Source organism: Andrena cerasifolii, chromosome 10 (assembly GCF_050908995.1).
Source record: "Andrena cerasifolii isolate SP2316 chromosome 10, iyAndCera1_principal, whole genome shotgun sequence".
NCBI lineage: Eukaryota > Metazoa > Arthropoda > Insecta > Hymenoptera > Andrenidae > Andrena > Andrena cerasifolii.
Window position 1 is genome coordinate 10,852,554 of NC_135127.1, and position 24,273 is coordinate 10,876,826.

At 45.2% G+C, this 24,273-nt stretch overlaps 8 protein-coding genes and 1 long non-coding RNA gene across 9 annotated transcripts in view; 7 read left to right on the top strand and 2 right to left on the bottom strand.

Annotated features, from left to right (window-relative positions):
- Nucleotides 1-24,273, bottom strand: part of LOC143374224 (headcase protein-like) — a 169,829-nt gene that overhangs the window by 73,640 nt on the left and 71,916 nt on the right. The gene's annotated exons all lie outside the window — the stretch shown is intronic.
- LOC143373852 (facilitated trehalose transporter Tret1-2 homolog) lies at nucleotides 772-7,085 on the bottom strand. The gene is made up of 6 exons (XM_076821459.1): nucleotides 4,926-7,085; nucleotides 3,876-4,232; nucleotides 3,548-3,807; nucleotides 3,181-3,432; nucleotides 2,530-2,701; nucleotides 772-1,295 (listed from the first exon to the last, which is right to left on the bottom strand). The coding sequence occupies exons 1-6, from the start codon at nucleotides 5,008-5,010 to the stop codon at nucleotides 1,027-1,029; spliced, it is 1,395 nt and encodes a 464-aa protein (XP_076677574.1). The 5' UTR covers nucleotides 5,011-7,085; the 3' UTR covers nucleotides 772-1,026.
- LOC143374441 (venom peptide SjAPI-2-like) lies at nucleotides 7,507-8,193 on the top strand. The gene is made up of 3 exons (XM_076822619.1): nucleotides 7,507-7,603; nucleotides 7,850-7,989; nucleotides 8,061-8,193. The coding sequence occupies exons 1-3, from the start codon at nucleotides 7,549-7,551 to the stop codon at nucleotides 8,163-8,165; spliced, it is 300 nt and encodes a 99-aa protein (XP_076678734.1). The 5' UTR covers nucleotides 7,507-7,548; the 3' UTR covers nucleotides 8,166-8,193.
- On the top strand, nucleotides 8,510-9,088 carry LOC143374442 (chymotrypsin inhibitor-like). The gene is made up of 3 exons (XM_076822620.1): nucleotides 8,510-8,652; nucleotides 8,760-8,887; nucleotides 8,973-9,088. Exons 1-3 carry the CDS (start codon nucleotides 8,601-8,603, stop codon nucleotides 9,066-9,068), a joined length of 276 nt encoding a protein of 91 aa, XP_076678735.1. The 5' UTR covers nucleotides 8,510-8,600; the 3' UTR covers nucleotides 9,069-9,088.
- Nucleotides 12,665-14,090, top strand: LOC143374109 (serine protease inhibitor swm-1-like). Its single transcript, XM_076821997.1, has 3 exons — nucleotides 12,665-13,303; nucleotides 13,585-13,709; nucleotides 13,784-14,090. Exons 1-3 carry the CDS (start codon nucleotides 13,252-13,254, stop codon nucleotides 13,883-13,885), a joined length of 279 nt encoding a protein of 92 aa, XP_076678112.1. The 5' UTR covers nucleotides 12,665-13,251; the 3' UTR covers nucleotides 13,886-14,090.
- Nucleotides 15,146-15,907, top strand: LOC143373687 (uncharacterized). Its single transcript, XR_013086504.1, has 2 exons — nucleotides 15,146-15,303; nucleotides 15,470-15,907. It is a non-coding gene; the product is annotated as an uncharacterized LOC143373687 (long non-coding RNA).
- Nucleotides 19,990-21,095, top strand: LOC143373871 (chymotrypsin inhibitor-like). The gene is made up of 3 exons (XM_076821491.1): nucleotides 19,990-20,080; nucleotides 20,697-20,827; nucleotides 20,919-21,095. Exons 1-3 carry the CDS (start codon nucleotides 20,026-20,028, stop codon nucleotides 21,054-21,056), a joined length of 324 nt encoding a protein of 107 aa, XP_076677606.1. The 5' UTR covers nucleotides 19,990-20,025; the 3' UTR covers nucleotides 21,057-21,095.
- Nucleotides 21,968-22,801, top strand: LOC143373873 (chymotrypsin inhibitor-like). The gene is made up of 3 exons (XM_076821493.1): nucleotides 21,968-22,041; nucleotides 22,393-22,508; nucleotides 22,594-22,801. The coding sequence occupies exons 1-3, from the start codon at nucleotides 21,990-21,992 to the stop codon at nucleotides 22,705-22,707; spliced, it is 282 nt and encodes a 93-aa protein (XP_076677608.1). The 5' UTR covers nucleotides 21,968-21,989; the 3' UTR covers nucleotides 22,708-22,801.
- LOC143373874 (chymotrypsin inhibitor-like) lies at nucleotides 23,062-24,225 on the top strand. Its single transcript, XM_076821494.1, has 3 exons — nucleotides 23,062-23,294; nucleotides 23,761-23,870; nucleotides 23,967-24,225. The coding sequence occupies exons 1-3, from the start codon at nucleotides 23,243-23,245 to the stop codon at nucleotides 24,078-24,080; spliced, it is 276 nt and encodes a 91-aa protein (XP_076677609.1). The 5' UTR covers nucleotides 23,062-23,242; the 3' UTR covers nucleotides 24,081-24,225.

Genomic DNA, 24,273 nt, shown 5'->3' on the forward strand with positions numbered 1-24,273 from the left:
GGCAACTGCATGACAAATGCACGAGAGAGCAGCGGGCCGGAGAGGGGTCATCGTCATCGATCCACGATCGACGTCCGCGGAGGGAAGGGCAGAGATGAAGGATCCCGATTCGGTGCACGGTCTTGTCTCTCGTCGCGTCACGCTTTCGCATGAAAATGAAGCTGGATGGAAGACCCAGCAATCGCGGAGGCCGTTAATGAGTGGGAAACAGAGGAGCGGAGAATGCTGGACTTTAGAATGACTTCGCGGATGATTTTCGAACATTCGTACAGATTGTCAGTGGAACGTAGGAATGCGCGAGGTGAAGGGAAGGAAGAAGATAAGGAGAAGAAAGGCCTGGCCACTTTTTGCTACGACCAGCGGTTATCGATCAAGCTCATTGATCAATCAGTCGATGTTCTCCGATTAACCCGTCACACGGGTCAACGACCATGAAAGAACGCGTCCAATGCTTTTTCGCTTCAACGGCGAAGGCCTCGTTATAAATAACTCGTCACGCACTAATCTCGCTGATTTTTCATCTGACATGGGCGGAGTCGGGCCACAGCCGGATCACTGTTGACTCGAGACTGCTCCAAGGGCGAGAGGCGCAACGGAGGCGCGCTCTGCGTGGCGGTGCATACACCAGCTGCATAATCCCCGGGTTCAAGTGTAACGTGCATCCTCTGCCCTCCCCATTTTCCGCCCCTGCTTAAGAGGTACCTCTTTTATCTAGAAATTTGGTTTTCTGGCAACCATGGAAAGCCTCACCACCTTCCTGCTTCTCGCTATATGCTGCAGGCTTGTGCCTTGTAGCTGCGAGGGGTCCAACGCTCTGCAATTTTCAAGCGGTGTATTTCAAAACCAGTATCATATGAAATAAAGCTTCTGTTCGTCATAGCGACGTTGTTGATCCTCTGTGCAAGTAATATGAGATCAATGCACGATCTAGACCCCACGGTAGGCTGTTTTCCAAAGCGCGTCACGGTGCAAGGCAGCGCTGTAGCTTTGACGGTTGAAAAGTGCGTTCCGTCGATTCGTTTTTTGCTAAATTTGCACGCCAAATGCCCGCTGTATTTCGACGTAGGTCTTCCTTTTGGTCTCGACCACGCAGAAGATGATGAAGAACAGGAACAAGACGACAGCCCCGGCGAAGAAGAACATCAGGGCCGCGATTCCAACCAAATGAACCATGGTCGAAAAGGACACCGTCATTATGAACGACAGCGTCCAACTGAAGAAGCCTGCGGCCGAACATATCACTCCCTTCAGATGCGCTGGGAAGATCTCGCCCATGTAAGTCCAGGGGATGGGACCTGTTTGCTCGAGAAATTTCGCAGATGCAAATGCAGGTGTCTGGATGAATGATTCGCTGGATTGATCCCCCGAGTGTCCATCAGAGCTGGCTGACGACGTAGCACTTTGAGTGGCGCGAGCTTTGGTGAAATACCGTTGCAAATAGGTCAGGCCATTGGAAGTCCGAGCTCCGAGGAAGCACCCGGGGGTATTAGAATATAATGAGCGTGAAAATACGTGAAAGCCGTGTAGCAGGTGGAAATCTCTCGGCGCGAGAACACGCTAACTCCACTCAAAGCGTTAACTACTAAATCTCTGTTATTGGAATTTAATGTAATCTTTCATGAATCACGCGCGAACTCGTGGGATCAACGAAATTCTGAAGCATCGCACTTAGAAGGTATATATATATATGCGCGCTGATTAAATCTTGCATACGCTATCGTTACTAGGGATTGCAAAATTATCGAATTTTTCAATTACCGGTAATTCGGTAAAATTTTCAATCAGAACCGGTTTACCGCTAATTTACCGGTATTTAAGTTATTGAAAGTATAAGAGTAAACATTACAAAAAAACTTTTTTTAAACTCTAATTTAGCATTATAAAAAATATATGGAAATAAAACTATTCTGAACATAAAATATAAAATGATATAACACAAAATAGATATATTTGTATAACTATTGGCAATACTTATTAATATGGATCGTCACCACGAAAACAAAAGAATCTTGACTTACATACATAATTAAATATGTTTTATTTAATAATTCTTTTTAACAAATAAGCACACAAAAAACGATGCGTCTAAACTTTGGCCTCCCGATCGCGACCTAATTTTTGTACAAAATAATCCAGCCACGGATAAAGCGCTCTCAGATTCTACACTTGTTGGCCGGGTAGGCATTAAGAAATCACATGCCATTTGTATGGCATGTATTTTCTCCTTACTTTTTCGACTTGAAAATACGTCCACTTTTTGATGACTTGATTCAGATTTTAATTTTCTTTTGGATCAGAGTTGATTCTTCATGAGATACTTCGGTTTTCGTCTTCATTAGTAATTGAAGTGCGTTTTCACTGATAACGTAGTAGATGTCGATGGAATTAATGAACGCATATACGCGCTATATTGCTATACGTAATTTATCGAATTACCGGTAAAAATTTGGCGAATTGCCAATAAAAATTTGAGGGAATTTCTCGCGATTTACCGGTAAACCGGTATTGCAATCCCTAATCGTTACTGACCAGTGCCGAAGCAGAAGGACATGATGAGCACGCAGGCAGCAGTGAGCGGCAACCAACTAAGCCGCGCGGCCACCTCTGGAAAGTTGCTCTGTGCATAGAAGAAGCTGCCCAGGGATAGCTGGCAGATGCATATCACCGATGCGGACACGCCTAGGAGGATCTTTCGACCTAACTACAAAAACCGTCCAATTCCCAAAATATTGATCGCCGGCGCACGATTCTCGCAAGCGAAATCGCAGTGTTCTCTCGCGTTTCGCTGTACAGTATTCGCAGTGTGAACGCTGTGCTCGTTACCACTACCTTTCAGGCTTCTTCGCCATGTTTAGGAACTCCTAAACCACCTTTCACCCTATAGGCTCGGCATTACCTATACTAAAATACATACAAGCAACTGTACATAAAATTAGAAGCAAATCAACCCTTCCACCATTGATTTTTAAGCACCCCGATAGGTGATCGAAGGCGTCTCGGAATCCCTGAGAGAGAGACACGCGGCTGGAATCCTCCGTCCGGCGAACGTGTTCCACGATCTGACCATATTGGGTAGTCCCGACGATCGACAGGCCAGCTGCAAATCGTCGATAAACGAGCACAACGTTCACTAGCTACGTACAAGTCCAGCGGCTATCGCGGAGGGCCTCGAGTGACAACCTTATCAACCAGCAGGACCGCGACACCGCATGCTATCACTTGACACACCGCGAAGATCACCATCTGCACCTCGGGGTCCATGGCGGAGCCAGTCCCCTTGAAAATCGTCACCGCATAGAAGATGATTACGTTGATCCCGCTGAACTGCAGCGCGGTCACCAGCCCGAACACAACGCCTATCATCTTCAGCGTTGGCTTCTGCAGAAACGTCTGAAGCGTCACCGTCTCGCTCGAGGCCTCCGTTACTTGGTCCTGCTCAAGCACCACGTAGGTTCAGATACATCTGAGAGTCTCCAAGCTGGTTCCTTTGGCATTCCTGAAGCTGGAGGCGCCCAGGAATCCCAAAGCTCACATTCAAGGGACTGACTTTCAAAGCCTGCATCTCCACCTCGATGTCCCAGTTAGGCCCGCGGAGGAAACGCATGTCCTTCCTGGCAGCCTCCTCCATGCCCTTGGACAAGTGGTACAGAGGGCTCTCGGGCATGAACAGCAGCATCACGATCCCGGAAATGATAGGCGCGATGGCGCAGAGGATCGACGTCGCGATGACGTTCTTCGTGAAGCCGCAGCAGTACGCGTACAGGATCCCGGTCACGAATAGCAAATGGGGTATGATCCCCAAGGTGCCTAACCGCGGAGAGCAACGCAAAAGGGCTTTTAGGCGGCGCTTGGCGGTTGTTCATCGGTACCTGTACCTCTGATGTGGCGCTCGCAGATCTCCGCGGAGTACATGGGAGCTAAGACGCAGAAGATGCCGCCGGAGATGCCGGTTATCAGTCTGCCGATGACCACCACGGGTTCATTCGAAATCACGCAAATGATGAGGATCCAGCCAATGGTGGAGAGAGGTGCGCTCGTCAGCATGGTCCCTTTACGACCGATCGAGTCAACGAAGAAGTGCAACATGGCCAGGCCCAGGGCCGTGCCCAATGGTAACGCCGACGCGATCAAGTTCGTCGCGAACTCGTCGTACCCGTAGTCGCTCTCCAGGTGCTCGACGCACGGAGCGCTCCATCCTATGCTGCATCCGAACGCGAACGATCCCGTGGACGCTACGGGAAGTATCACCGGTTCGTTCAACCTGGACACCGACCAACGAGCCGCCTCGCCGCGACTTTTACACGGATAGTGACTCGGGGAATTGTTAAGTGACTGCTAGAGGTTACAATTATAATAATAATAATTCTTTTATTGCACAGTAGACTTTACAATAGAAAATATAAAAAAGCGAGAAAGAAGAAAAAGAAAAAGAATAGTTAGATTTGAATAGCACATATAACACTAGAGGAGTGCGAAAGGCGAGGTACAGCTGTCAGCTGTTATTAACCTTACCATTTAAAGCTACTTAAAAGTAAAACTAACACAATAGAGTACACGAAAAGTAAGTGTAGACGGCCAAATAGCATAATCAAAAGTAAGAACTAACATCAATTCAGCGAAGGCCAGTTCGCGCCACGATTAGGGAAAAACTGTTAGAGTGTAAGTAGTACCCCTAGGCTGAAATAACTGGCCCTCTTAGGAGCCCCAGGGGCAGCGATCACTGAGCCCCCCAGTTTTCCCTATCCGTGGCGCGTCCACGTTATCATTGACTTTCGACGAGCTCCTCTTCCGCGCGGCTATGGTAAACATCATGAAGCCCGAGCTCCAAAATGGCTTGAACTGGCCTTCGCTGGGTTAGACCGTTTCGCGCGGTGGCCGCATGTGATTTCTAGTTCCGACGGAAACTTAAGCGAAGAAAGAGAAACCTGCTATGGTTGACAAGAATTGGGGAAACCTCCTCTTGAATAGCTGCTTGAAATCCTTCTGGTCATCTACGTCTGCCGTTGCCATGTCTATCAAGATCGAACGTCCAGTTTCGATACGTGGCTACGTTCCGTGGAGTTTTTCGTTACTGGCCATTAGTTGAATTCGAACACAAATGTATTCAAACACCACGAATCGGTTTGCAGGGGAGGTGTGACTGGCTACTGGAGGGTTGACTCGACTCTCAGGAATCTCAGGATCCTCGATCCTTTGCACTGGGCAAGCCTGAAGGGGATAGGGATGGGCATTGAAGGGCTCAGGCGCGAAACGATCGGCGAGGTAAGGAAGAAACGAACGTCGAACCCGGCGGGTTTTCGCGCTCCAATAAGTTTGTCGAGAGTCGCCGGTGGCCCTTCCTCCTCGGGGGCGATACCTGCGGTCGCAAGAAGAGCCTGGGCCTACGAGGATGACGTTGAACGTAATAGGGATAAGGTCCCTTCCTCACGCCCGGTTACGCCGGCTAACGACATTCAAATTCCATTAGGGCAGCGCAATGTGCGGCTGACAACTTTCGGATTACAGATCGGCTGGCTTCTCTCTCCCCGGCGTGACCGTAGGAGAGCCCTTGTCGGGATAATGGCGCGGCGGGAGAGAGAGAGAGAGAAAGATGAGCGAAGGGGACACGGCAAAGGGCCAAAGAAACGGGGACGATTAAATCGCGAACGGCTGGAGGTATTTAAATGAGTGCATCTACATTTTAAATATCTCTGGCTGCGGCTGTGGTTTTTAATCCTTCCGCGATCTTAGATATCCGCCGCGCTTCTCCACTCCCGCGGGACGTCGGGGTAGTCGAGCTCGCGATTTTAATATTTTTCCTTCGCTCCTTTTTTCGTCCAGAGAATCGAGGGAAGTTGTCTCTTGCTTTAATGGCAGTACTGTGGCGTGAACGATTGCATTTCTGACTGCGCGGGCAAACGGGGTGGGTTTTATGAAATTCGTGAATAAAATAGTATCTTCGGTGGGATCGAGAATTTACTAACCGACGTCTTTCCTCGCAAATACCAGCAATTTCAGACAGAAATCAGGAGTCCAACGCCCGCTGGTTGGAATGGTAACGAGGGCTCGTGGAGAACGAAGCTTTTCCACGAGGTTCGTCGGTGGAGCGAGTCGACGGGTCGACGAGAAGATAAAGAAGATGGAAACGAGGCTGGAGCGGCGCTTGATCTGCCTCTTCGATACTAGTTCTGACGAGCAATGCCCACGAATGGAGCTACAGATAACCGATAACGACACGCAGAAACGAACCATGTACGGGAGTCGTCATCGAGCAGATCGTTATGCGACGAGGGAAAACGACACACACTGTCTTGAAATAAGATCCTCAGATTACAATGATAGGATAAAGAATCCTTGCAATCCCTGGTCTGAAAAGAAACACATGTTCCTCCCCTATCCGAAGGAAGCTTGTAAGTCGAAGCATAAAAGAGCTCCGCGCAATCAATGTGCTCTGATAACTTCAATTTCTCCAAATATTTTCCACAGATTTCAGGTATCACCGATGTAAAAGGTTCATTTAGCAAGGAAAAGGGGATTTCCCTTTGGAGCAAGATGGAAATGAGAACTTCAACCTGGTCTAACGAAGTCGAAATTGTAATACTATAGGAGCTGCAGTCACGATTCGCGAGTTTTCTTAAATCGTAATTGAGGAAGAGCACGCGACGGAGACACGATAATTGCGATATATCGCGGTGCCCCTTTCTGGCCTCTGGAACGCGTCTCGTTTTCATTCGCACCGCGTCGCGCGCTCTGCCATTCGCGACGGGAACAGCCCGTATTTGCATATAAATATAAGTAAAAAGTGTATTTGCATGTAAATGTACGTCGTGGGGCCAGCAGTTGCTCGGGCTCCCCGAACCTCGAGGAAGTTCGACGACACCTCGATCGAAAGTTCGACGATGGGAAAGTGCCCAACGACGCGGCGAAACGAGGCAAATGAAGATACCTCGGGCCCGGTGAGAATCGAGGGGGCGTTCGATTAAGCTGTTCAATTACGAGAGCCGCCCGAGTAACGATAATTCAGTGGCTTCCCCGAACGAAGAAGTGATATACGAATTATCCACGCTCCTAGAGCTCTCTTCACTCTCGCGGGCTTTCGTTTCAATTTGATTCCAGCTTGGGTATCAATGTGAAATCACTTTGTTGGCATCTTATTAATGGTTTCAGAAATTTTGAAGCTTGCCAGCTTCGGTCTTGGGAGAAATGAAAGATACCAAAGTGAAGTTCGTAATCACACTGATTTTGATATTATCTGAATTTGGATTGCTTGGATATAGGTAGCTCTTCCAGCTGTGAAAATATTGAAAAATCAAGGTCGCTCGAGCAACAAGTATGCTAATTTCCTACGATCGATTTGCTCAGCTTCGCATCGATTATCCGCGAACAAATAATTGCTTTCCTAACACACTCCGCGATAACGTTATCTTGAAAAAAGAACCAAGCCCGCTTCGCGATGCAATTTGCATAAACACCCGAAGTATAAAATTCAGGGGTTGACTAGATTCAGTGTCACTGTGGAAAGTGAATTCCAAACGGATTCAAAGCAGAGACAATATTGGAAAATCTAGGATGTCTCGATACGTTGTCGTACTTGTGCTCCTCACTGTGGCTGTGGTCATTGTTTGTAAGTGTTTCGATAAATTTAAATATGGAAATAAAAAAGATGTGAAAACGCTGTAATTATAAGATACACGAAAAAGAAGTGCCTTTGGAATTTTTGCAGACTTCGGAAATCTATTAAACCCGTTACCCCGATTTCTATTTAATCAGGCCCTGCTTTAGCAATTTTTCTGAACTGCCAGAGATTTTTAATCCTTACATGCATTATTGATTTTCTGCGCCACAAATTTTGGTGAAATTTGTGTTCAAGCCTCTGCCAGCACAGGAAAGGGTGGTGCTTCGAAGCCGACAAAAAAGTGCCCCAAGAACGAAGTGTGGTCATGGTGTGGTAAAAACTGCGAAGCAACTTGTAACATCTTCCAACCTGGTTGGACAATTTGTCCAGTGTTTGTGAGTTCCAGAGACGAACGCTCCCAACCGTGCCTGGAAACATTCATTCTAATCATTGAATTTCTTTTTAGAAATGCTCGAAGAAACTGTCCGACTGCAGATGCAAACCAGGTTTGGTCAGAAACGAGAAGAACAAGTGCGTCGAGTTTGAAACTTGCAAAAACAAATTCGGATAAATCCAGAGACGTTTGAACTGCACAGAACCCTATCACGCACAGATATATATCGAACGTATCAGTAATAAAGATACTTTAACCACGGAAATGCATTTTTATTCATCGTTACCTAGATTCAAAATAAATCTGAGGATTTCTAGGTCTCTTCATTCGGAAAATTATATTCCGTTTAAGCAAAGCTATTTTAAATATCGATTAATCTCTCAGCAAACTATGCTAATTTCCAACAAACTGTTTGCACAGCTGTCGCGTATTAATCATCCAAGCGAAGCACGGCAAGCATATATTTTCTATAGCAGCGTCACTTTGGAAAGAGAAACGAACATCACCGGTAGAAATTTGCATAAAAACCTCAAGTATAAAATTCAGGACCATCGACAGGTGTGGTGTTACAAATCAAAGTGAAGTCGAAGCGACTGTACCAAAGAATCCACCATGTCTCCGTACACTCTAATCTTGACGCTCCTCGCTGCAGTGGTCGTTGTTTGTAAGTTACATAAAAAAAATTCTCAATACGTTTTCGAAAGTAGTTGTCCAAGCTTTTTCCTCGAAGTTCAACCTATCTGATTGCAAATAACGCGATTTTGGTCCAAGCTGTCGCAGGTGCTGGTAGTTCGTCGACAAAGAAATGCCCCTCGAACGAGGTATATTCATGGTGCGGAAAAAGGTGCGAGCCAACTTGCAAGGTCCCTTCACCAAACGAGAAAACTTGCCCGGAACTTGTAAGCTTTACAAAAAGCCCCTCTTCCACAATATTTTCAGACATCTGCAAGTGTTATTCGAACGACACCCGCGACTCTGTTTCAGGAATGCAACCCTCTTAAAGCCGCCTGCCGATGCAAGCTGAATTTCGTCAGGAACGCCCAAAAGAAGTGCGTCAAAGTCGAAAAGTGTCCAAAGTAACGTGACAAAATCAAGGAGGACCATTTCGTCTCAGTAATAATTATATATTCATCTCGGCAATAAACACAGTGTGCAAGCAGGACTGCATTCCCTGATCCAAAGTCCATTGCACTAGTTCCAAGTCAATTTATCTAGAAAGTTGGACGTCGAATTTGAACCGAAATGGGGTTCGCCTATGTAACTTCTTGCGCATATTGATAAACATCGTGCGCGATGATGTGGAATGCAACAAGTCCAACCAACGCGCAGCTAAAAGGCAAGTTGCATCGCTTCGATATCGATCAACAATCTAGCAAAACCGGAATTAGGTATCTCCTCCCCCGCGCGGTTGCTAACTTCCGTGACGAGGCGAGCTCGAACGCTCGAGTCGAGTATGCAAAACATCCTCCTACTCGCATTATCAGCGCCGACTGGGAAGTGCACTTTAGGGTAGAAAATATTTCATCGAATCTGAGCCGCGCCTTCGACGCGGGCGACGCAAGGATTTATATGCCTGGAACCAAGGCTCCAGTGGAGGAGGAAACCTTTACACAGCGAGCGGTGGTGCAGGCCAGACAGCTCCCAAATGCCGTCTGCAATTCGAATCTCGTCTATCTTTTTATGCGCTTCGCCGACAGTCCCACCCACCTCTACGCGAAACGAAATACGCATCTGCGAGCAGCGGAAAAGATGGTAACGTGTAATGTGCTGGTGGCACATCTAAGTCTTCTATTAGAAATTAGAAGTAAATCAACTCAAAGCCCAAAGCTGTAGGAATTTTTTCAATGGAAAAGTCTTGCAAGTTGAAGCGCATCCAAGTTTGATTTAATGGCACCAAATTCTCTTACCCCTGATTTTCTTATGTCTCTCTATTCTCAGGGGTCAATGACTTCTGTTAATAAAGATCCCCTTCCAATTTCCTATTCCTTTCTCTACCACAAATCGACCAGCTTCTGCTAGAAGCCACCAACGGTTTCCTCTCTCATTGGTCGTCGGGATTCGTTGTGAAACTAAGGATACGTCGACGAAGGAGAAACGCAGGATCGCTAGAGCGGACAGCGAAGCTAGTCTCCGGCTCGGCGTGTCGTCCGCGAGCGCGAAGCAGACCTCCGAACAGCTTACATAAGCCGTCGAGACTGACTGGCTTTGCTACCTTGAAGTCGGTCGTTGCCGCTGTCTCCTGCAATCGCTGCACGCCGTCGTATGCATCGAACGTTCTTTACAGCCGACTGGAAATCAAGACTCGCGCGCGCGCTGGACGATGGGGAAGCAGAGAGGACAAACGGGCGAGTGCGCAACGGATGGATTTCAGTCCCAACGTGGGAATACGTCTGCAGTGGTATCGATCCGCATGGGACGGACGATAAATTGTTGATTCGCGACTCGCGCGCCGTCCAGACGTCGTTAAGAACGGGTCTATGTCGGGACATGGAACAATACGCGACATTTGTGTATCATTATCGTTCCTCCCGGCGGATGTCGGTCTAACGAGCCGATTTCTGCGCGATGGGATACCTAACCGTCGGCTGGGGTAGTCGCTTCGACTTGGGAACGAGAAGAGTCACCGTTCTCGAGTCCCTGCAGGCGAATTTTCAGTTGCAACTTTCAGATCTTCAAAATGCGGGTAGGAAGACTTTGGGATTTTTAGAGGTACTGAGATTTTCAGACGGGGCTGTGGGATTTTTAGACCAAGGAGCTGTGCAGCACGGGGACTTTAAAGTTTTAAAATGGACCAGCTCTCGAAGAGATCAATTCTAAATCCTCGGAGCTTGAAACGTCAAGACACATTCAGGAGATTGAGCAATCGAAAGGAGTCCCCTCCCATTTTCCAGAGATTTTCCCGGGGAAGCAGACGGCTGGTAGCCGAATTTGTTCGCGCGACTTGGCGCCAAAGGTTCGGCAGCGTCGAGCCCACCGAATTGTTTCCAGGAATCTGATCGAAACGTCGGGACGACCTAATTCCAGGGGGACGTGGCCAGAGACCGAGTGGTCGTCCACCCTCGCGCGCAATCGATTCTAACGAGAGAGAGGCTTAGGACGGGCGATCAAGCTCGTATAAATCACGGTTCCTTCCCCACGGGGTGTTAAGGCGAACGGGAATGGTGTTACCGATAAAAGTCACCAGGACGAGGATTCCTTTCCCGTCGTTCTCGCGCTAAACGAATCGCACTGCTCGCGGTATCTCCACGAATCGAGTAGAAGAGATTGTCCAGTGGATTTACCTGCAACAGAGAAGAAAAGATAAACCGATTAGCATCGAGTGGACTGAGCGTTCACATGTTTCAAACAACGCAAATGTCATCCCTCGGCCCGCTGCATAGTTTGCCTACCAGCTTTTCCAATACCCAAAAAACCAACAGCACCATTATCGTAGGTGTCACGATCCGTCTCAGGTGATCCATCGAGTGAATCCTTCCTACCACTCAATCGACGGAACCTCCGAGAACCCATGAACCATCGAGCTAATGGCTGCGGCGAGTATATCGCGCGTGAAGAGCCCCCGAGGAAAAAAGCTGCAAAGCAGAACGCGGATCTGATTTACACCCCAATGGCAACAATGGTGGTTAGAACGACCGGGGCCACGCGGTGCCTCGGTCAGAGAGAGAAAGTCAGGTTGATTTACTTTTCACGGTTGACCAGGCGACACGATCGCAGGAGCGCCCACGAATAAAGGCGCTCTCCCATTCGACCCGCGGCGTCGATGGCGCGTGAACGGTATTCCCGGTGAACGCGTGTCCGGAATCGAGAATCGAGACACGCGACAGCGTCGATGCCGCCGTGGAAGAAAGCTCGCGGCCGTAAATTGACGCGTTTCGGCTGGCCCGGTTCGCGCGAGGAACGCGTGCACACCTTTAGATGATTGCAGATAATTGGCAATTTCGATCCATTTGTCAGGGGGAACGGGGCACAGCAGCTCGGCCCCGCTCGACCGTGTCCCGCGACCACGCGACTCGCGAATGGGCAAACGTGTCCCATAAATCGCGCGCGAAATTCCTCGCCTCTGCAAGACAGCGGCTGGACGCGAAATTTGCATAGAGTACGGCGGCCGGGGAGCTCGAGGTGGAAGGGTAGCGATAAGTCGTGTATTGGCAGAAGGAATTCGAGTAGGCAACGATATCGCTGGAACTATCAAAGTGGGAGCTGGTTGGCTAACACTGATTGTAAACAAATGTGAATAGACGCTTTGGAATCTGTCCTGCTTGCGTCGAGGTGCAAAGTTCGTAGGAATAATACATGTGTAACGGTATTTTACAAGCTTCCAAGGCGTCTGCATTTACTGACGCACTCGGGGCGTCGACGCGTTTAACGTATTAAGTGGCGCGGGGCTTTAAAAATGCCCCTCGAAGGAGTCATTCCACTTGCTCGGCCGAAAGATGAAGCTGTTTTTAAAGATTTTTTCTCGATATAAGAGTAGCTTAATGCCAAAAAGATTTATTTCATTATATGTTGTATTTTCTGAGAAAAATCTTTAAAAAAAGCTGCATTTTTCGGTTGATCAAAGTAGAATGACCCCATATATTAGTCAGACTTTGCTAAGCGATCGTTCTTGTTGGGAAAGCTTCGCAGGAGTACAAAGCGAACTCCGAGCTCGGATTGCCTTTAAACGTTCGAGAACTCTTGAGCAGCGCTTTCAATGATTTCCAGGAAATATGACCGTGAAAAACGCGCAAAAATTGTGCACGGGATGTAACTTACATCCCTTGGCGTGTTCCGACGGTGGTAATGTTTCTCAGACCTGTGATTTTAATTGCTACTCAAGTCGTTGCACGAAAGTCCGTCGAAAAATCTCTCAGCCTGTAGCACGTAACTACCCAGACAACACTTCTCGGTAAACAGACACGATAATGATGCGATAATGAGGGCGGCTGGTTTGAGAAGGGGAAATTTGAATCCTCTCTAATTCTCCTGTAAACGTTTGAGAAACTTCTCTTCGCAGATTCCAGTGAAATTACCTTGTCCTACTTAACAGATAAACATCCGCGGGAGCAATCGAACAATTTGTCTTAATTATTTGCACGGGCTTCGAAAAAGTCAACGAACTACCGCTGAAATCAGGTCCTCTGATAAGGAGAGAGCAGAAATAGAAGTAACCTTGTTTGCATGGAATGTACTATAAAAGCGCGGAGTAGCGATGATTTTGATACCATAAACGAAAGTGATTTCGAAACGGGACAAAGGACGAGATAGAACAGAAGAAGCGACGATGTCTCGACACCTTTTCATCCTTGTGCTCCTTGCTGCGGTGATCGCGGCTTGTAAGTTTCAATTAGATTCTCTAAACGTCACCGAACTCCTTGAATATCTGATTTCTGTAATGAAGCGTGTGCGAGATCTTAATTAAGTTAATTGCTCTGTGTCTCGATCGAGTCGAATAATCGCTACCACTTGAAGTATTTTTCGAACTATTACTGTAGAATTTTGTAGCTACGGATCTTTATAGTTTATACGTACTTAGCACAGTGATTTTCTACTTGCCCAGTCGAAAATGAACTCCAATTTCCCATATTCGTGATAATTCACGCAGTTTTTATCTCAGCTGTCGCGAAGAGTACAGGGAAGAATGGAAGCTGCCCGAAACACGAAGTGTCTTCGCCCTGTGGAAGACATTGCGAACCGTCCTGCGGAAACCCACAGCCGTCTCCTTACGCGTGCCGAAGACAAGTAAGTAATGATGCAATGCACTCGACAACGTTCGCTATTCTTTGAAATGTTACGCAACTAGTGCTTTGTTCCAGTCGTGCACAGCCGAAATGAGGGGTTGTCGGTGTAAACCAGACTTGTGCAGAAACAGGAACGGAAAGTGCGTGGAACAGGAGAAATGCAAGAAGGATCGGTAAACCATTCCTTTCTGGCTGGTGCCTCATAGAAACCCTTACATAACTGTGTATTTAGTGGAGCGATAATAAATACAGTTTGGAAACACAAGTATATCTAGTTGCTATTCCTTGAAACACATGATCGTCTACCATTACGTAAATGTAGAACGTTCGTGAGCTCACGAAAGACTGAAGCACAGGATGGTGTATTATTCAAGCCGTTCTATTATCATTTGAATTTCTTATGTGTGACATATGGATGACAAATGTTTGAGATAGTAAGAACGAAACGTTAACAATAATGCTAATGCACTTTGTAAACAAGATTAATAGGCCTCGAAATGCAAGGTGAGTCAAATAACTTGTCCACCTCGGATAACTATAAAATGTATATACTTCAAAAAATGTACAGAAATTGCACGGTATCAAAAGAAATATATGACTTTTTTTTTAAACAACCTGTTTGTTTACGAGACATCGAGATGAATTTTTTCGAAATTTTTTAAATGTAATCCGTACCTTTTTGTATTAAAATTTAAAAGAGCAGAGAATTTCTTTTTAAAAAGGTAAAGTATATTTCGCTAATTATTAGGTTCAGGACAAATAAAGCTTAATTCTTTAAAGCTTATTCTATGAAACTTCACTTAATTATTTCTTATAAAAAATTCACAGCTTTTAAATTATATACTTTAGAAGTTATTCGGAGTGGACAAGTTGTGTGACTCACCCTGTATCTCATTTATATGAACCTCCAAATTCAGATTTTATAAAACACCGTCTGTAGTTGAAAAAAATGGGGGTTGTACTGTCACGCGAGTACGAAGGCAGAAATATGCTACGTTGTTAAATGATAACATGCATAAAGGAACGAATGGAAAAGAGGCAAACCAAAAAAAAAAAGGATCATCAGACGAAACACCGTTTTACCTTTCCATCGGTACTCTGTTCCTGCTTTAACATTTTATAACCGGTTGCACAACGCAGTAGCATTTAAATCGTTCAACGCAGATAATGCAAATTTATAGTCCTCCCATCAATCACACACTTGCATATCTGCGACCTCGAAGAACAACTGAAGCAAGAGAATAATTTACCTAACGCAGCGTGTGTTCTTATTTGCAACCGAAGTTCTCGGTTAGCAGCAATATTAAAAATGATGTACCGCAGTACATCTGACAAAATCGACGCTCGCGTATGTACGAGGTGACAGTCGTTTATCTTTGATTACAACTTTGATTTAAACGTTTTCCACGTTATACATCATAAGCATCAAATTTGCATGACACGAGGTGTATAAAACCCGGTGGGAAATGAAGATTGGACATCACAAGCGAAAGTAAGTTTGGAACTAGTGAAACGAAGCAACAGCATCGAAAAGCCAGTCATGTCTCGATACATCTTCGCAGTAATCCTGTTCGTCGCTTTGGTGGTCCCTGCTTGTAAGTTTATACAGAACTATTCAGCTACTTTTTGGCAGTAATAATTATTTCTGCACTACGTGCGAAGTAACTGTTGACTTTCATGCACTGTTCACCTTGGTCCCAAAAATTTAAAACATCCATCATAAACCTTTGCCGACAATCGAACGCGTAATTGTTATTCCAGTGAGCATCCACGTATGCGTCGGCTGGAAGGAAGTAACCGACCCTTGCCAGGTGAACGAAACGATGGCACTGTGTGGCCGACAATGCGAACCCATGTGCCAGAACAAGCCATCTAAAGTCGTGCCGATCATGGAGAGGTGCGCGGATGATGTCGTAAGTGTTCGGAACGATCGTCGATTATCAGCTATTCAGAATTCTCTAACTTATTGTTACTAATTGACGCGACATTGCAGCGATGCTCACGTTCCACATCCGGGTGTACATGCGAAGAAGGTTTGATCCGAAATACGGATGGTAGATGCGTCGTCCCTGATGAGTGCTAACAGTAGTGATCCACAAACTTCAACTACGTATTCTGATTTATCGAAATTTAATAGGCTCCTATTCTTGGTTATCCGTAGTATAAAATAACAGTAATAAACATGGAGGTTTGAACGCAGATTCGAGTTCGTTTATTGATGAAATGAATAATAAGAGAAGTATATATATATATATATATTTAATCCTATCACGTGGCTATTAAGAAGAGATGGGCAAAATTTGTATATAAATAAAATTTCAAATAACGAAAAAAGTAAGTTCGTTAACCCGAGTTAACTTTACTCGACACCTGAGAAAAATTCTTTCAACTATTATGCGTTATTCGAAATTTTATTTAAATAAAAATTTTGCCCATCTCTGCTATTTGGAGGTGTGCAGTTGAAATTGTGTTCCTCCAGTTCAGCTGCTCACATTATTATGATGTTAAGTAAACGCGAGAGGGTCAGCTAAAATAAAGCCCGGAAAATAGAATAGAATTCCAAGAGAATAACTCGAGGTGTGAGAAACTGTTAGCTATAATATCTAAGTTTCGCGTGTCAACGCTCCGGATCGTGTGACGGGGCGATAAGATAGGAAGGCAAGACGGTGTTTCAATATCGCATCACGACGATCCGTTTATCGCTCGCAAACAACACATTTTCCGAGGCTCGTGTTCGTGATTCAGTAGAAAAACAAGCCAACCCCTTACCCCCGGCGGGAGCATCTCGTCTAACTGAATGGGCCAGCGCTCGCGGCGACGCCTGACGTACAAGTGCCAAGCTGGACTATTTCGATTCCCCTTTCGATTGCTCCCATTTTGTAAAACGCCACGGTCTACTGTTCCCAACGACCAGCGCGAACAGATGAAATCAGGCGTCACGCTGGGAACACCGTTTCGAATTCCGGATTCGAAGGTACGGCACAAAGGAGTTAATCCCGCTCGAGTTGGCCTGAAAACGCGAGGGGTGGGTTCGACAGAGGCCGATCACACGTCCGCGGGATATCCTTTCCCGTCTGACCTCCATTGTGCACGGGTGAAGGTTGCAGAAGGGTCAGAGTGCTACGAGGATCCCTTTCTATCTCTTTTACGAGATACACCTGTTTGGGGGCCAAGGCTGCGGGATCGCCTCCTCCCCTTCTCTTAGAAAGCAAGTCAACCGGATTAACCCTTTCCGTTTGCACTTCGATAAAACGGACACTTCGGAGAAAACGAGATTTATGGGTGACATAACACTCTTAACAGCCGAATTAAGGGGTCCGAGACTGGTTTCAGTCGCATCCTGAAGGTAAATTAGAAGCTTTCCACCTAATTGTAAGTTTCAAAGCTGTGCCCACCTAAGTTTGACCAGACCGGCTCCATAATTAGAGTGATGGATAGGGGCGAATGAACTCCGCGATGAGCGGATGAACGGTTCTCTTCTGCTGGTGTGTGAACGATGATCGTGTGGGATATGGATCAGGAGAAATTAGAGATTATTATTCGAAATGTGTTTAGAATTTCAGGGGCATAGAAGAATGTACGTAAGTGGTGGTTATATGCTGAGTTTAAAAAAGGAAATTTAATTAGAGGGGTCAACGATCAGCTTGGTCGAATTTGATGGGATCAAATTAAATATGTACGATTTAAACAGTGACCCTATATCATCTCCGCCGTTTCGTCAGGGTCGAACTACAAAGGGGTTAAATCAAACGGTGAGGCAGACTATTCTTGGCGCGATGTATTACGTAACCAGTTAATTAATACAGGGTCCAAGAGGTGCGTAAAACGTCGACCCTTCTTCAGAATCGACGTTGACGGCCCACACCTATAAAACCGTACTCACCTACAACGTCTGATACACCCCGCCTCTTCGTTTTCGGGGGACGAAATCGATTATAACGCGTTCGACCCTAAACGCGTAACTCACGGTGTGTAGAGATCTTTCACGAGTCTCAGTTGAGCCACTGGAAAACTTTCCAATCCTTTCTTCGATCCTCTAGAATACACACGACCCTGCTATCTAAACATTTCCCTCCAACGCAAATGTTTATCGTCAAATAAAAGAATTTTTCTACAGAATTCAAAACCTGCAGCCTCTTATTCCCTGTACCTATTCGCCTAATTAGTGTAATTCTTATCGTTAGTCCAAAGTCTGCAAAAACTTGTATAATTATACTGTTATCGACTATGCTAGCTGTAAATATTCAGTTTTTTTTTGTAATACAGTGGAACCTCGATAACTCGAATCTCAAGGGAAGGAAAAAAATCTTCGAATTATAGAGGTTTCGACTTACCGAGTTGTAGAGGTGTTTACAGCGGAGCCGATGGGGATGAAAAAAATTTTCGAGTTATCGAGGTTCGATTGTGAAGCCGATTAATAATAATAATAATAATTTCCTAATCAATTGAAATGATTCAACACCAAGTCAGCACCAATTCAGTCTCAATTTCATTCCAACCGCCTTCAAATTCAATTCCATACCAAAGTCAACTGTACTTCGAGATCTCCAGCTGGCAGCGAAATAAAGTCATTTTCCAAAACCAATTCCCCATGATAACTTTGGCGTGACTATCCTCTCCCAGTGCATTATACTACGCTCGAGCTTCTTCTTCCAACTACCGAACAAGAAAAAACAGACACGCGATCGAGAGACAGAAGAACGATCGATAATCGATTCGTCATCGAAGCGCGGAAGTGGACATCCACCGTGAACCGACGGAAGGGGTGGCTCATTTCCGGCCGAGCGAGTGTTTATTTTTCGTCCGTACTGCCTGCTTTGTGAGGGAATAATCCCGAGAGGCGTGGATGCAGCGCCAAGACGACGGAAGTGCGGGGCGCAGGACTTTCGTGGTGCGGAAATGAGGTGGCAAGGGCAAGGTAAAAAGAGAGAAACGGCAGAGGAAGGACAAGAGCGGTAGGGAAAAAGAGGGAAGAAAATGGCTGGCAGGGCAGGGACGTCGGGAGCAGCTGCTCCTCCGACGTTTTGCGAATTTCGCTGCGAGGCATTTAAGAGCACACCCCCCTTCGCCGCTCCGGTCTTCTTTTTCCCAGCGACTTTCCTCTCCCTCCCCGTCTTCATTTCCTTTTTGACGCGCAAAAACCAGCGCACACAGGCGCCCAGAGGCCCCGCTGGCCAGGTTCACACGACACGAATGAAAATCCTGCTCCCCTTTTCGCGTTGTTCGAGGAGGGGCTCCCCCCTCTCTCTCTCTCGACCTTAGAAAAGGAGCCTTTGGAACTTGCAGCTCGCCGTCTCCTTTCCACTTCCTGCAGGATGTTTGCGAATTTCAAAAGCGCCTTTCACGGGGTCCCGAACAGAGTTTGTTGATCATTAATCTAATTCTACTTTCGAACGAATGTTTCTAGGAAATCCATCCCTCGCGGGGAGGCGGAGTCAAGATCCTACAGTTTCGGATCAAGATGTTTCCATGCAACGAGATAAGGGATCTCCGAGTTCCCGTGCACACGGGGCACGATAAATCCGAAAGAGGAGAACACTTCGGACGATGGTGCTCCACCCTTGCCAGAACGGAGACGTTTTTTTTTCGCGACTCGCTCCGAAGAAGCCCTCGGGGGGGACGTTACCACCCTCTTCTGCGTGACTCGGCGAAAAGAAAGGGATTCGGATGCAGCAGCCAGAATGTAGATTCTGCGAGGCTGCTCCCTCAGCGCTTTCGTCGCTGTCGTTAGAAGAAAATCGAGCTTTTGTTCGGATAATCTTCCAAGGAACGTAACTTTGCATTCGAAGAGCATCGTCTCGATGGGACGATAACGCTTCTTCACAACGAAAAAGCACGCTGGATATACAGGCTCAGCCCTCCTCTTCGACGGGGCCAAGTGACTCTCGAAACGATCACGTTTCTCGTTGCCCTCGGCACAGAAATTTTTTATCAACGAATCCCCTGAAGTTTCCTTCCACTGTGGATGCAGATCGTCGAAGGCGATCTTTTTAATCGATGTTGAATTGTTATTTAAGTCGCCCTCCCACGAGCTATGCTTAACGGACTGGAAAGCGAGGGCATCGGTTTTATCAACAATGAGTAAAGAAATTCAATGGAAACGAATTAGCTGCAACAATACCCGTCTATTACTGTAAATTAGCTGTTTACAAAGTGCTCGCAAGGAATTATCGTGTTCATCTTCGAATAAGAAAGAAATCTATTGTTCTGTTGCACCTCTGATGCACCGTGTTAGGTATAAAAGTGGAGCAAGTTGGTGCTTGAAAGTCATAAACAATTCGACAGCAGCAGAAGAACGTGAAACGTACTAAAGAACCATGTCTCGATATACAATTGTGTTGCTCGGTCTGTTCGCTGTCGTGGTCGCAGTTTGTAAGTAGTCTTTTAAGCTTTTCATTTTTCGTTGCTGATCTCTCGACTAACAAGGGAAGATACCCCAACCCGGAAATTCGAAACATTATGAATCTTTGGCAATATGTAGGGAATATATAAATATGTATTACGCAATTTTTTTGCTGCCCAAATTCACTCGTAAGGGGTCAATTTGGTGAAATTGAAAATTCGGCTATTTTTCTGTAGAAAAAAATAGGGAAATAAAATTAGGTACTGATTAAGAGATAAAAAAGGTTTCACACAACAAAAGTTACTTCTTTTAATTAGGACTATCATTTGGTAACTCGCGGTTTTTACAGTTCGCGAGTTATAACACAAAATCCGAAAATAGCCGGATTATCAGGGCTCAATTTCGCCCACTTAAAGTAAATTTGGGCAGCAAAAAAGATGCGTAATACATATCTATGTGTATCTTTTATATATCCCAAAGATTCATAATTTTTTTAATTTCTGAGTTGGGGATCTTCCCTTATAAGGCATTCATAGCTTAATAATTTCGAGCATCGCCATAAATTTGAACGTCTCGACTTCATTTAAATTCGAACCTCGCGTGCTTCCCAATTCGCCACGAAATGACTGACGCGTGTTCGCACAGATGCCGAAATTGACGATGGGTCCCGTAGAGGTATCGGTAGGTGCCATGAAGATAACGAAAGCTGGAACATTTGTGGAACACGCTGCGAACCAACGTGCTCGCGTCCAGTGCCTCCACTGTGCGTAAATATCGTAAGTGTTTAAAACTGAACGTGGTCGAGCTACCCCTAAAGTCTTCCACCGGGATTTACATCCTCGCGATATCGATTAAATCTGTTCCCAGCCGTGCACCATAAAAACGACGGCCGGTTGCCGATGTGACGTCGGCTACGTCAGAGACACGGACGGATCGTGTGTACTGCGTAGAGACTGCCAAAAGCAACAGAACCAGGAAGAGGATCCCCGTGAATCGGCAGAGTGACCGACACATCTACGTTCATGAATCTAATTAAAATGTAACTTGTGAAATTATTAAAATGTTACTTTTACTATAGCAATATTATTGTAATTAATTCAAAAAGCAAATAATAAAATCCTGTGAGATGGAAGTCTGTGCTCTGCCAGCTTACAACGAGTTATTAATAGTTGTATTATTCATACATGTCGTTATGAGAAAATCAAACTTTTGTTCGGATAATCTTCCGAGGAACTTTGCATTCGAAGAGCATCGTCTCCATGGAACGATAACGCTTTCTTTCAACGTAGAAGCACGCTGAATATACAGTATGTCTGGTTTGTTCGTAAACACGCTATTATTTTTCTAACTACTGAATAAGCGAAAAAATGTTTCATATGAAAGATAGATTTGATAGAAGAAACTTAATAGAATATTAGGATTCGCGTTTAAGCTATTATTTACAGAGATTTCAATACCAACATGATTTTTTTTAAATCGAACTATATATTTTTATTATTGCCACTTTATTGTGCATTTCAAGACGCGTTCAACGATGTTTATAAAACGTATGTTTGAACAATAATTTAGCGGATATTTTTATGGATATTGGTGAAAAATTTAACGCCTGGTTATGTGGCTTTTATTCATAACGTATTATCTATCGTAGACGATGCGTTATACGTTTTATGAGAAAGGCGAAGGCCTCGGTTATCAGCAATGTGTAAAAAAGCCCAATGGAAACGAATTATTTTCGACAATACCAGCTCATTAATGTAAATTGTGACCGTTGTCAAAATCCTGGCATGAATCATCGTGGTTATCTTCAAACAAGAAATAAATTTATCGCTCTGTTGAAATCTCCATGCATCGTGTCGGGTATAAAAGTGGGCCAGCCAGTGCTTGAAAATCATAAGCAATTTGAAAGCAGTGGAAGAACGTGGAACTCAAAAACCAACCATGTCGCGATATATTATATTACTCGGTCTGCTCGCTGTGCTGGGTGCAGTTTGTAAGTAGTCATCAAATGAAGCATCTAAGCTTTCCATTTCATTGCTCGAATCGCGACTAACAAGGGAAGTCATGCAACTTTGTGTGGAAGTAGCGTAGTTCATCCGTAAGTCGATTTTAGGGGGTTGAAATCATCCCTTGAAAAAGGGAATTTTTTCGTGGGATATCTCGAGAACGGCGTGATATATTGAAAACAAAAGTTTAAACAAACGTTGCACCTTTTTTATATCTACAGAACTGTGATAAAATAATTATCAAACTAAGGATTGGTGGTGGGGCAAATTGAAAAGTATGGATTTTTCTTCGTGTGCTTTCGAATTTGCCACGAAATGACTAACACGTGTTCGCACAGATGGCGAAGATAAGGAAGTCAATTGCAAAAATAACGAAAAATGGAACCTCTGTGGACAAATCTGCGAACCAACGTGTGACGTTCCAAAACCTAATCCTGTATGGTGCCCAGCAATCGTAAGTGTTTGAAACTGAACGTAGTCGAGGTACTCTTAAAGCATCCCATCGAAATTTACATCCTCACGATTGAATCTGTTCCTAGGAGTGCACCAAATTCACGTCCGACTGTCGATGTGACAGCGGATGGGTCAGAGACAAGACGAGCGGATCGTGTGTACAGCTTGAAAACTGCCCAAAGAAACAGGACCAGCAATGACGAGCTTTCTTTCAATCGACGGAGTGATCGAAAACATCTACGTTCGCGAATCCAATTAAAGTGTAGCTTGTGTGTGTTCAAACACTTTTACGAGGGGGATTACAAATAATAAAATTCTGTGAAATGGAAGTCTTGTGTATTGTCAGTTTACAACCAGTTATTAAGATTCGCCGTATCGGGAGAATCTCTCTAGTCGGTGTTAAATTGTTATTTAAATAGCGTATTTTTGCGCCAAGCATCGGGGGCCGTCCTTCCACAACTTATAGTTAACGGGCGGAATAGCCTCGATTATTAACAGTGAATAATGCAACCCATTGGAAACGAACGAACTCCAACAGTAACCTCCATTACTGTAAATTGGATGTTTACAAAGTTCTCGCATGAATTATCGTGTTTATCTTCAAATAAGAAAGAAATTTATTGTTCTGCTGAAACTTCCATGCACCGTGTCAGGTATAAAAGTGGAGCAGTTGGTGCTTGAAAGTCATAAACAATTCGGAAGCAGCGGAAGAACGTGGAAACGTATTAAAGAACCATGTCTCGATTTACTGTGCTACTCGGACTGCTCGTTGCGATGGTCGCAGTTTGTAAGGAGCCTTCTAAGAAAGCATCTTAAGCTTTTCATTTCATTGCTCGAATCTCGACAAAGGCATTTGTTAGCTTAAATAACAGAGTGACATAGCGTGCAACAGTCGCCATAAATTTGAACGTTTTCACTTCATTTAACCCTACAGCGGACGCGTAAATTAAAATTACACCATTACACACGTTGGGTCTCACAGACCTGTATCGCCGAATCTAGGAATGCATAGATATTTTGAGAAAAAAATATTTTTACACTGCACCGTAATTTATTGCACTCAATCTTTATTACGAACAATAATTATAAGAAAATGAAATCCTGAAGAAACACCGCTTTAACACACTACGGGTCCTCGTTATCTGAATCTATTTCAATATCATAAGAACTGTTCACTTGGACATTGTAGGTTTAAAGTCGAACCTCGCGTGCTTTCCAACCTGCCACGAAATAATTAACGCGTGTTCGCACAGATGGCGGAGATGAGGATCAGTGTTGTGGAGATAACGAAAGCTGGAACCTTTGTGGTAAACTCTGCGAACCGTCGTGTCAGACTCCAGTACCTCGAGTGTGCCCCAAAATCGTAAGTGTTTGAATCTGAACATAGTCGGCCTGCCACCCCTGAAGTATTCTCCACCGACGTCTACGTCCTCGCGGTATCAATTAAATCTGTTCCTAGGCGTGCAGCAATTTCACGGCCGCTTGCCGATGTGACAGCGGCTACGTCAGAGACACCACGGACAATTCGTGTGTACTGCTTGAAGACTGCCAAAGCAACGAGGACCAGTACTGACAGCCTTGCTTTCAATCGGCAGGGTAATTGAAACGTCTGCGTTTATGAATACAATTAAAATGTGGCTTGTGCGTTCCGAACACTTTTAGGAGGGGAATATTGTAATTACTCCAAGAAACAAATAATAAAAATCTGTGAAATGGAAGTCTGGGTATCGTCGGTTTGCAAGGAATTATTAAAATTCGATCTGAAT

Bases quoted from the DNA above. Each gene is read 5' to 3' on its own strand.
- LOC143373852 (XM_076821459.1), bottom strand. From the start codon at position 5,010: ATGGCAACGGCAGACGTAGATGACCAGAAGGATTTCAAGCAGCTATTC. The intron at 3,808-3,875 runs GTACAGGTACCG...CTCCGCGGTTAG, and splicing joins CTGCGAGCGCCACATCAGAG to GCACCTTGGGGATCATACCC. The intron at 3,433-3,547 runs GTCAGTCCCTTG...GTGCTTGAGCAG, and splicing joins TGGAGATGCAGGCTTTGAAA to GACCAAGTAACGGAGGCCTC.
- LOC143374442 (XM_076822620.1), top strand. From the start codon at position 8,601: ATGTCTCCGTACACTCTAATCTTGACGCTCCTCGCTGCAGTGGTCGTT. The intron at 8,653-8,759 runs GTAAGTTACATA...TTTTGGTCCAAG, and splicing joins CGCTGCAGTGGTCGTTGTTT to CTGTCGCAGGTGCTGGTAGT. The intron at 8,888-8,972 runs GTAAGCTTTACA...ACTCTGTTTCAG, and splicing joins AGAAAACTTGCCCGGAACTT to GAATGCAACCCTCTTAAAGC.
- LOC143373874 (XM_076821494.1), top strand. From the start codon at position 23,243: ATGTCTCGATTTACTGTGCTACTCGGACTGCTCGTTGCGATGGTCGCA. The intron at 23,295-23,760 runs GTAAGGAGCCTT...GTGTTCGCACAG, and splicing joins CGTTGCGATGGTCGCAGTTT to ATGGCGGAGATGAGGATCAG. The intron at 23,871-23,966 runs GTAAGTGTTTGA...ATCTGTTCCTAG, and splicing joins CTCGAGTGTGCCCCAAAATC to GCGTGCAGCAATTTCACGGC.
- LOC143374109 (XM_076821997.1), top strand. From the start codon at position 13,252: ATGTCTCGACACCTTTTCATCCTTGTGCTCCTTGCTGCGGTGATCGCG. The intron at 13,304-13,584 runs GTAAGTTTCAAT...TTTTTATCTCAG, and splicing joins TGCTGCGGTGATCGCGGCTT to CTGTCGCGAAGAGTACAGGG. The intron at 13,710-13,783 runs GTAAGTAATGAT...GCTTTGTTCCAG, and splicing joins CTTACGCGTGCCGAAGACAA to TCGTGCACAGCCGAAATGAG.
- LOC143374441 (XM_076822619.1), top strand. From the start codon at position 7,549: ATGTCTCGATACGTTGTCGTACTTGTGCTCCTCACTGTGGCTGTGGTC. The intron at 7,604-7,849 runs GTAAGTGTTTCG...TTTGTGTTCAAG, and splicing joins TGTGGCTGTGGTCATTGTTT to CCTCTGCCAGCACAGGAAAG. The intron at 7,990-8,060 runs GTGAGTTCCAGA...ATTTCTTTTTAG, and splicing joins GGACAATTTGTCCAGTGTTT to AAATGCTCGAAGAAACTGTC.
- LOC143373871 (XM_076821491.1), top strand. From the start codon at position 20,026: ATGTCTCGATATACAATTGTGTTGCTCGGTCTGTTCGCTGTCGTGGTC. The intron at 20,081-20,696 runs GTAAGTAGTCTT...GTGTTCGCACAG, and splicing joins CGCTGTCGTGGTCGCAGTTT to ATGCCGAAATTGACGATGGG. The intron at 20,828-20,918 runs GTAAGTGTTTAA...ATCTGTTCCCAG, and splicing joins CTCCACTGTGCGTAAATATC to CCGTGCACCATAAAAACGAC.
- LOC143373873 (XM_076821493.1), top strand. From the start codon at position 21,990: ATGTCGCGATATATTATATTACTCGGTCTGCTCGCTGTGCTGGGTGCA. The intron at 22,042-22,392 runs GTAAGTAGTCAT...GTGTTCGCACAG, and splicing joins CGCTGTGCTGGGTGCAGTTT to ATGGCGAAGATAAGGAAGTC. The intron at 22,509-22,593 runs GTAAGTGTTTGA...ATCTGTTCCTAG, and splicing joins CTGTATGGTGCCCAGCAATC to GAGTGCACCAAATTCACGTC.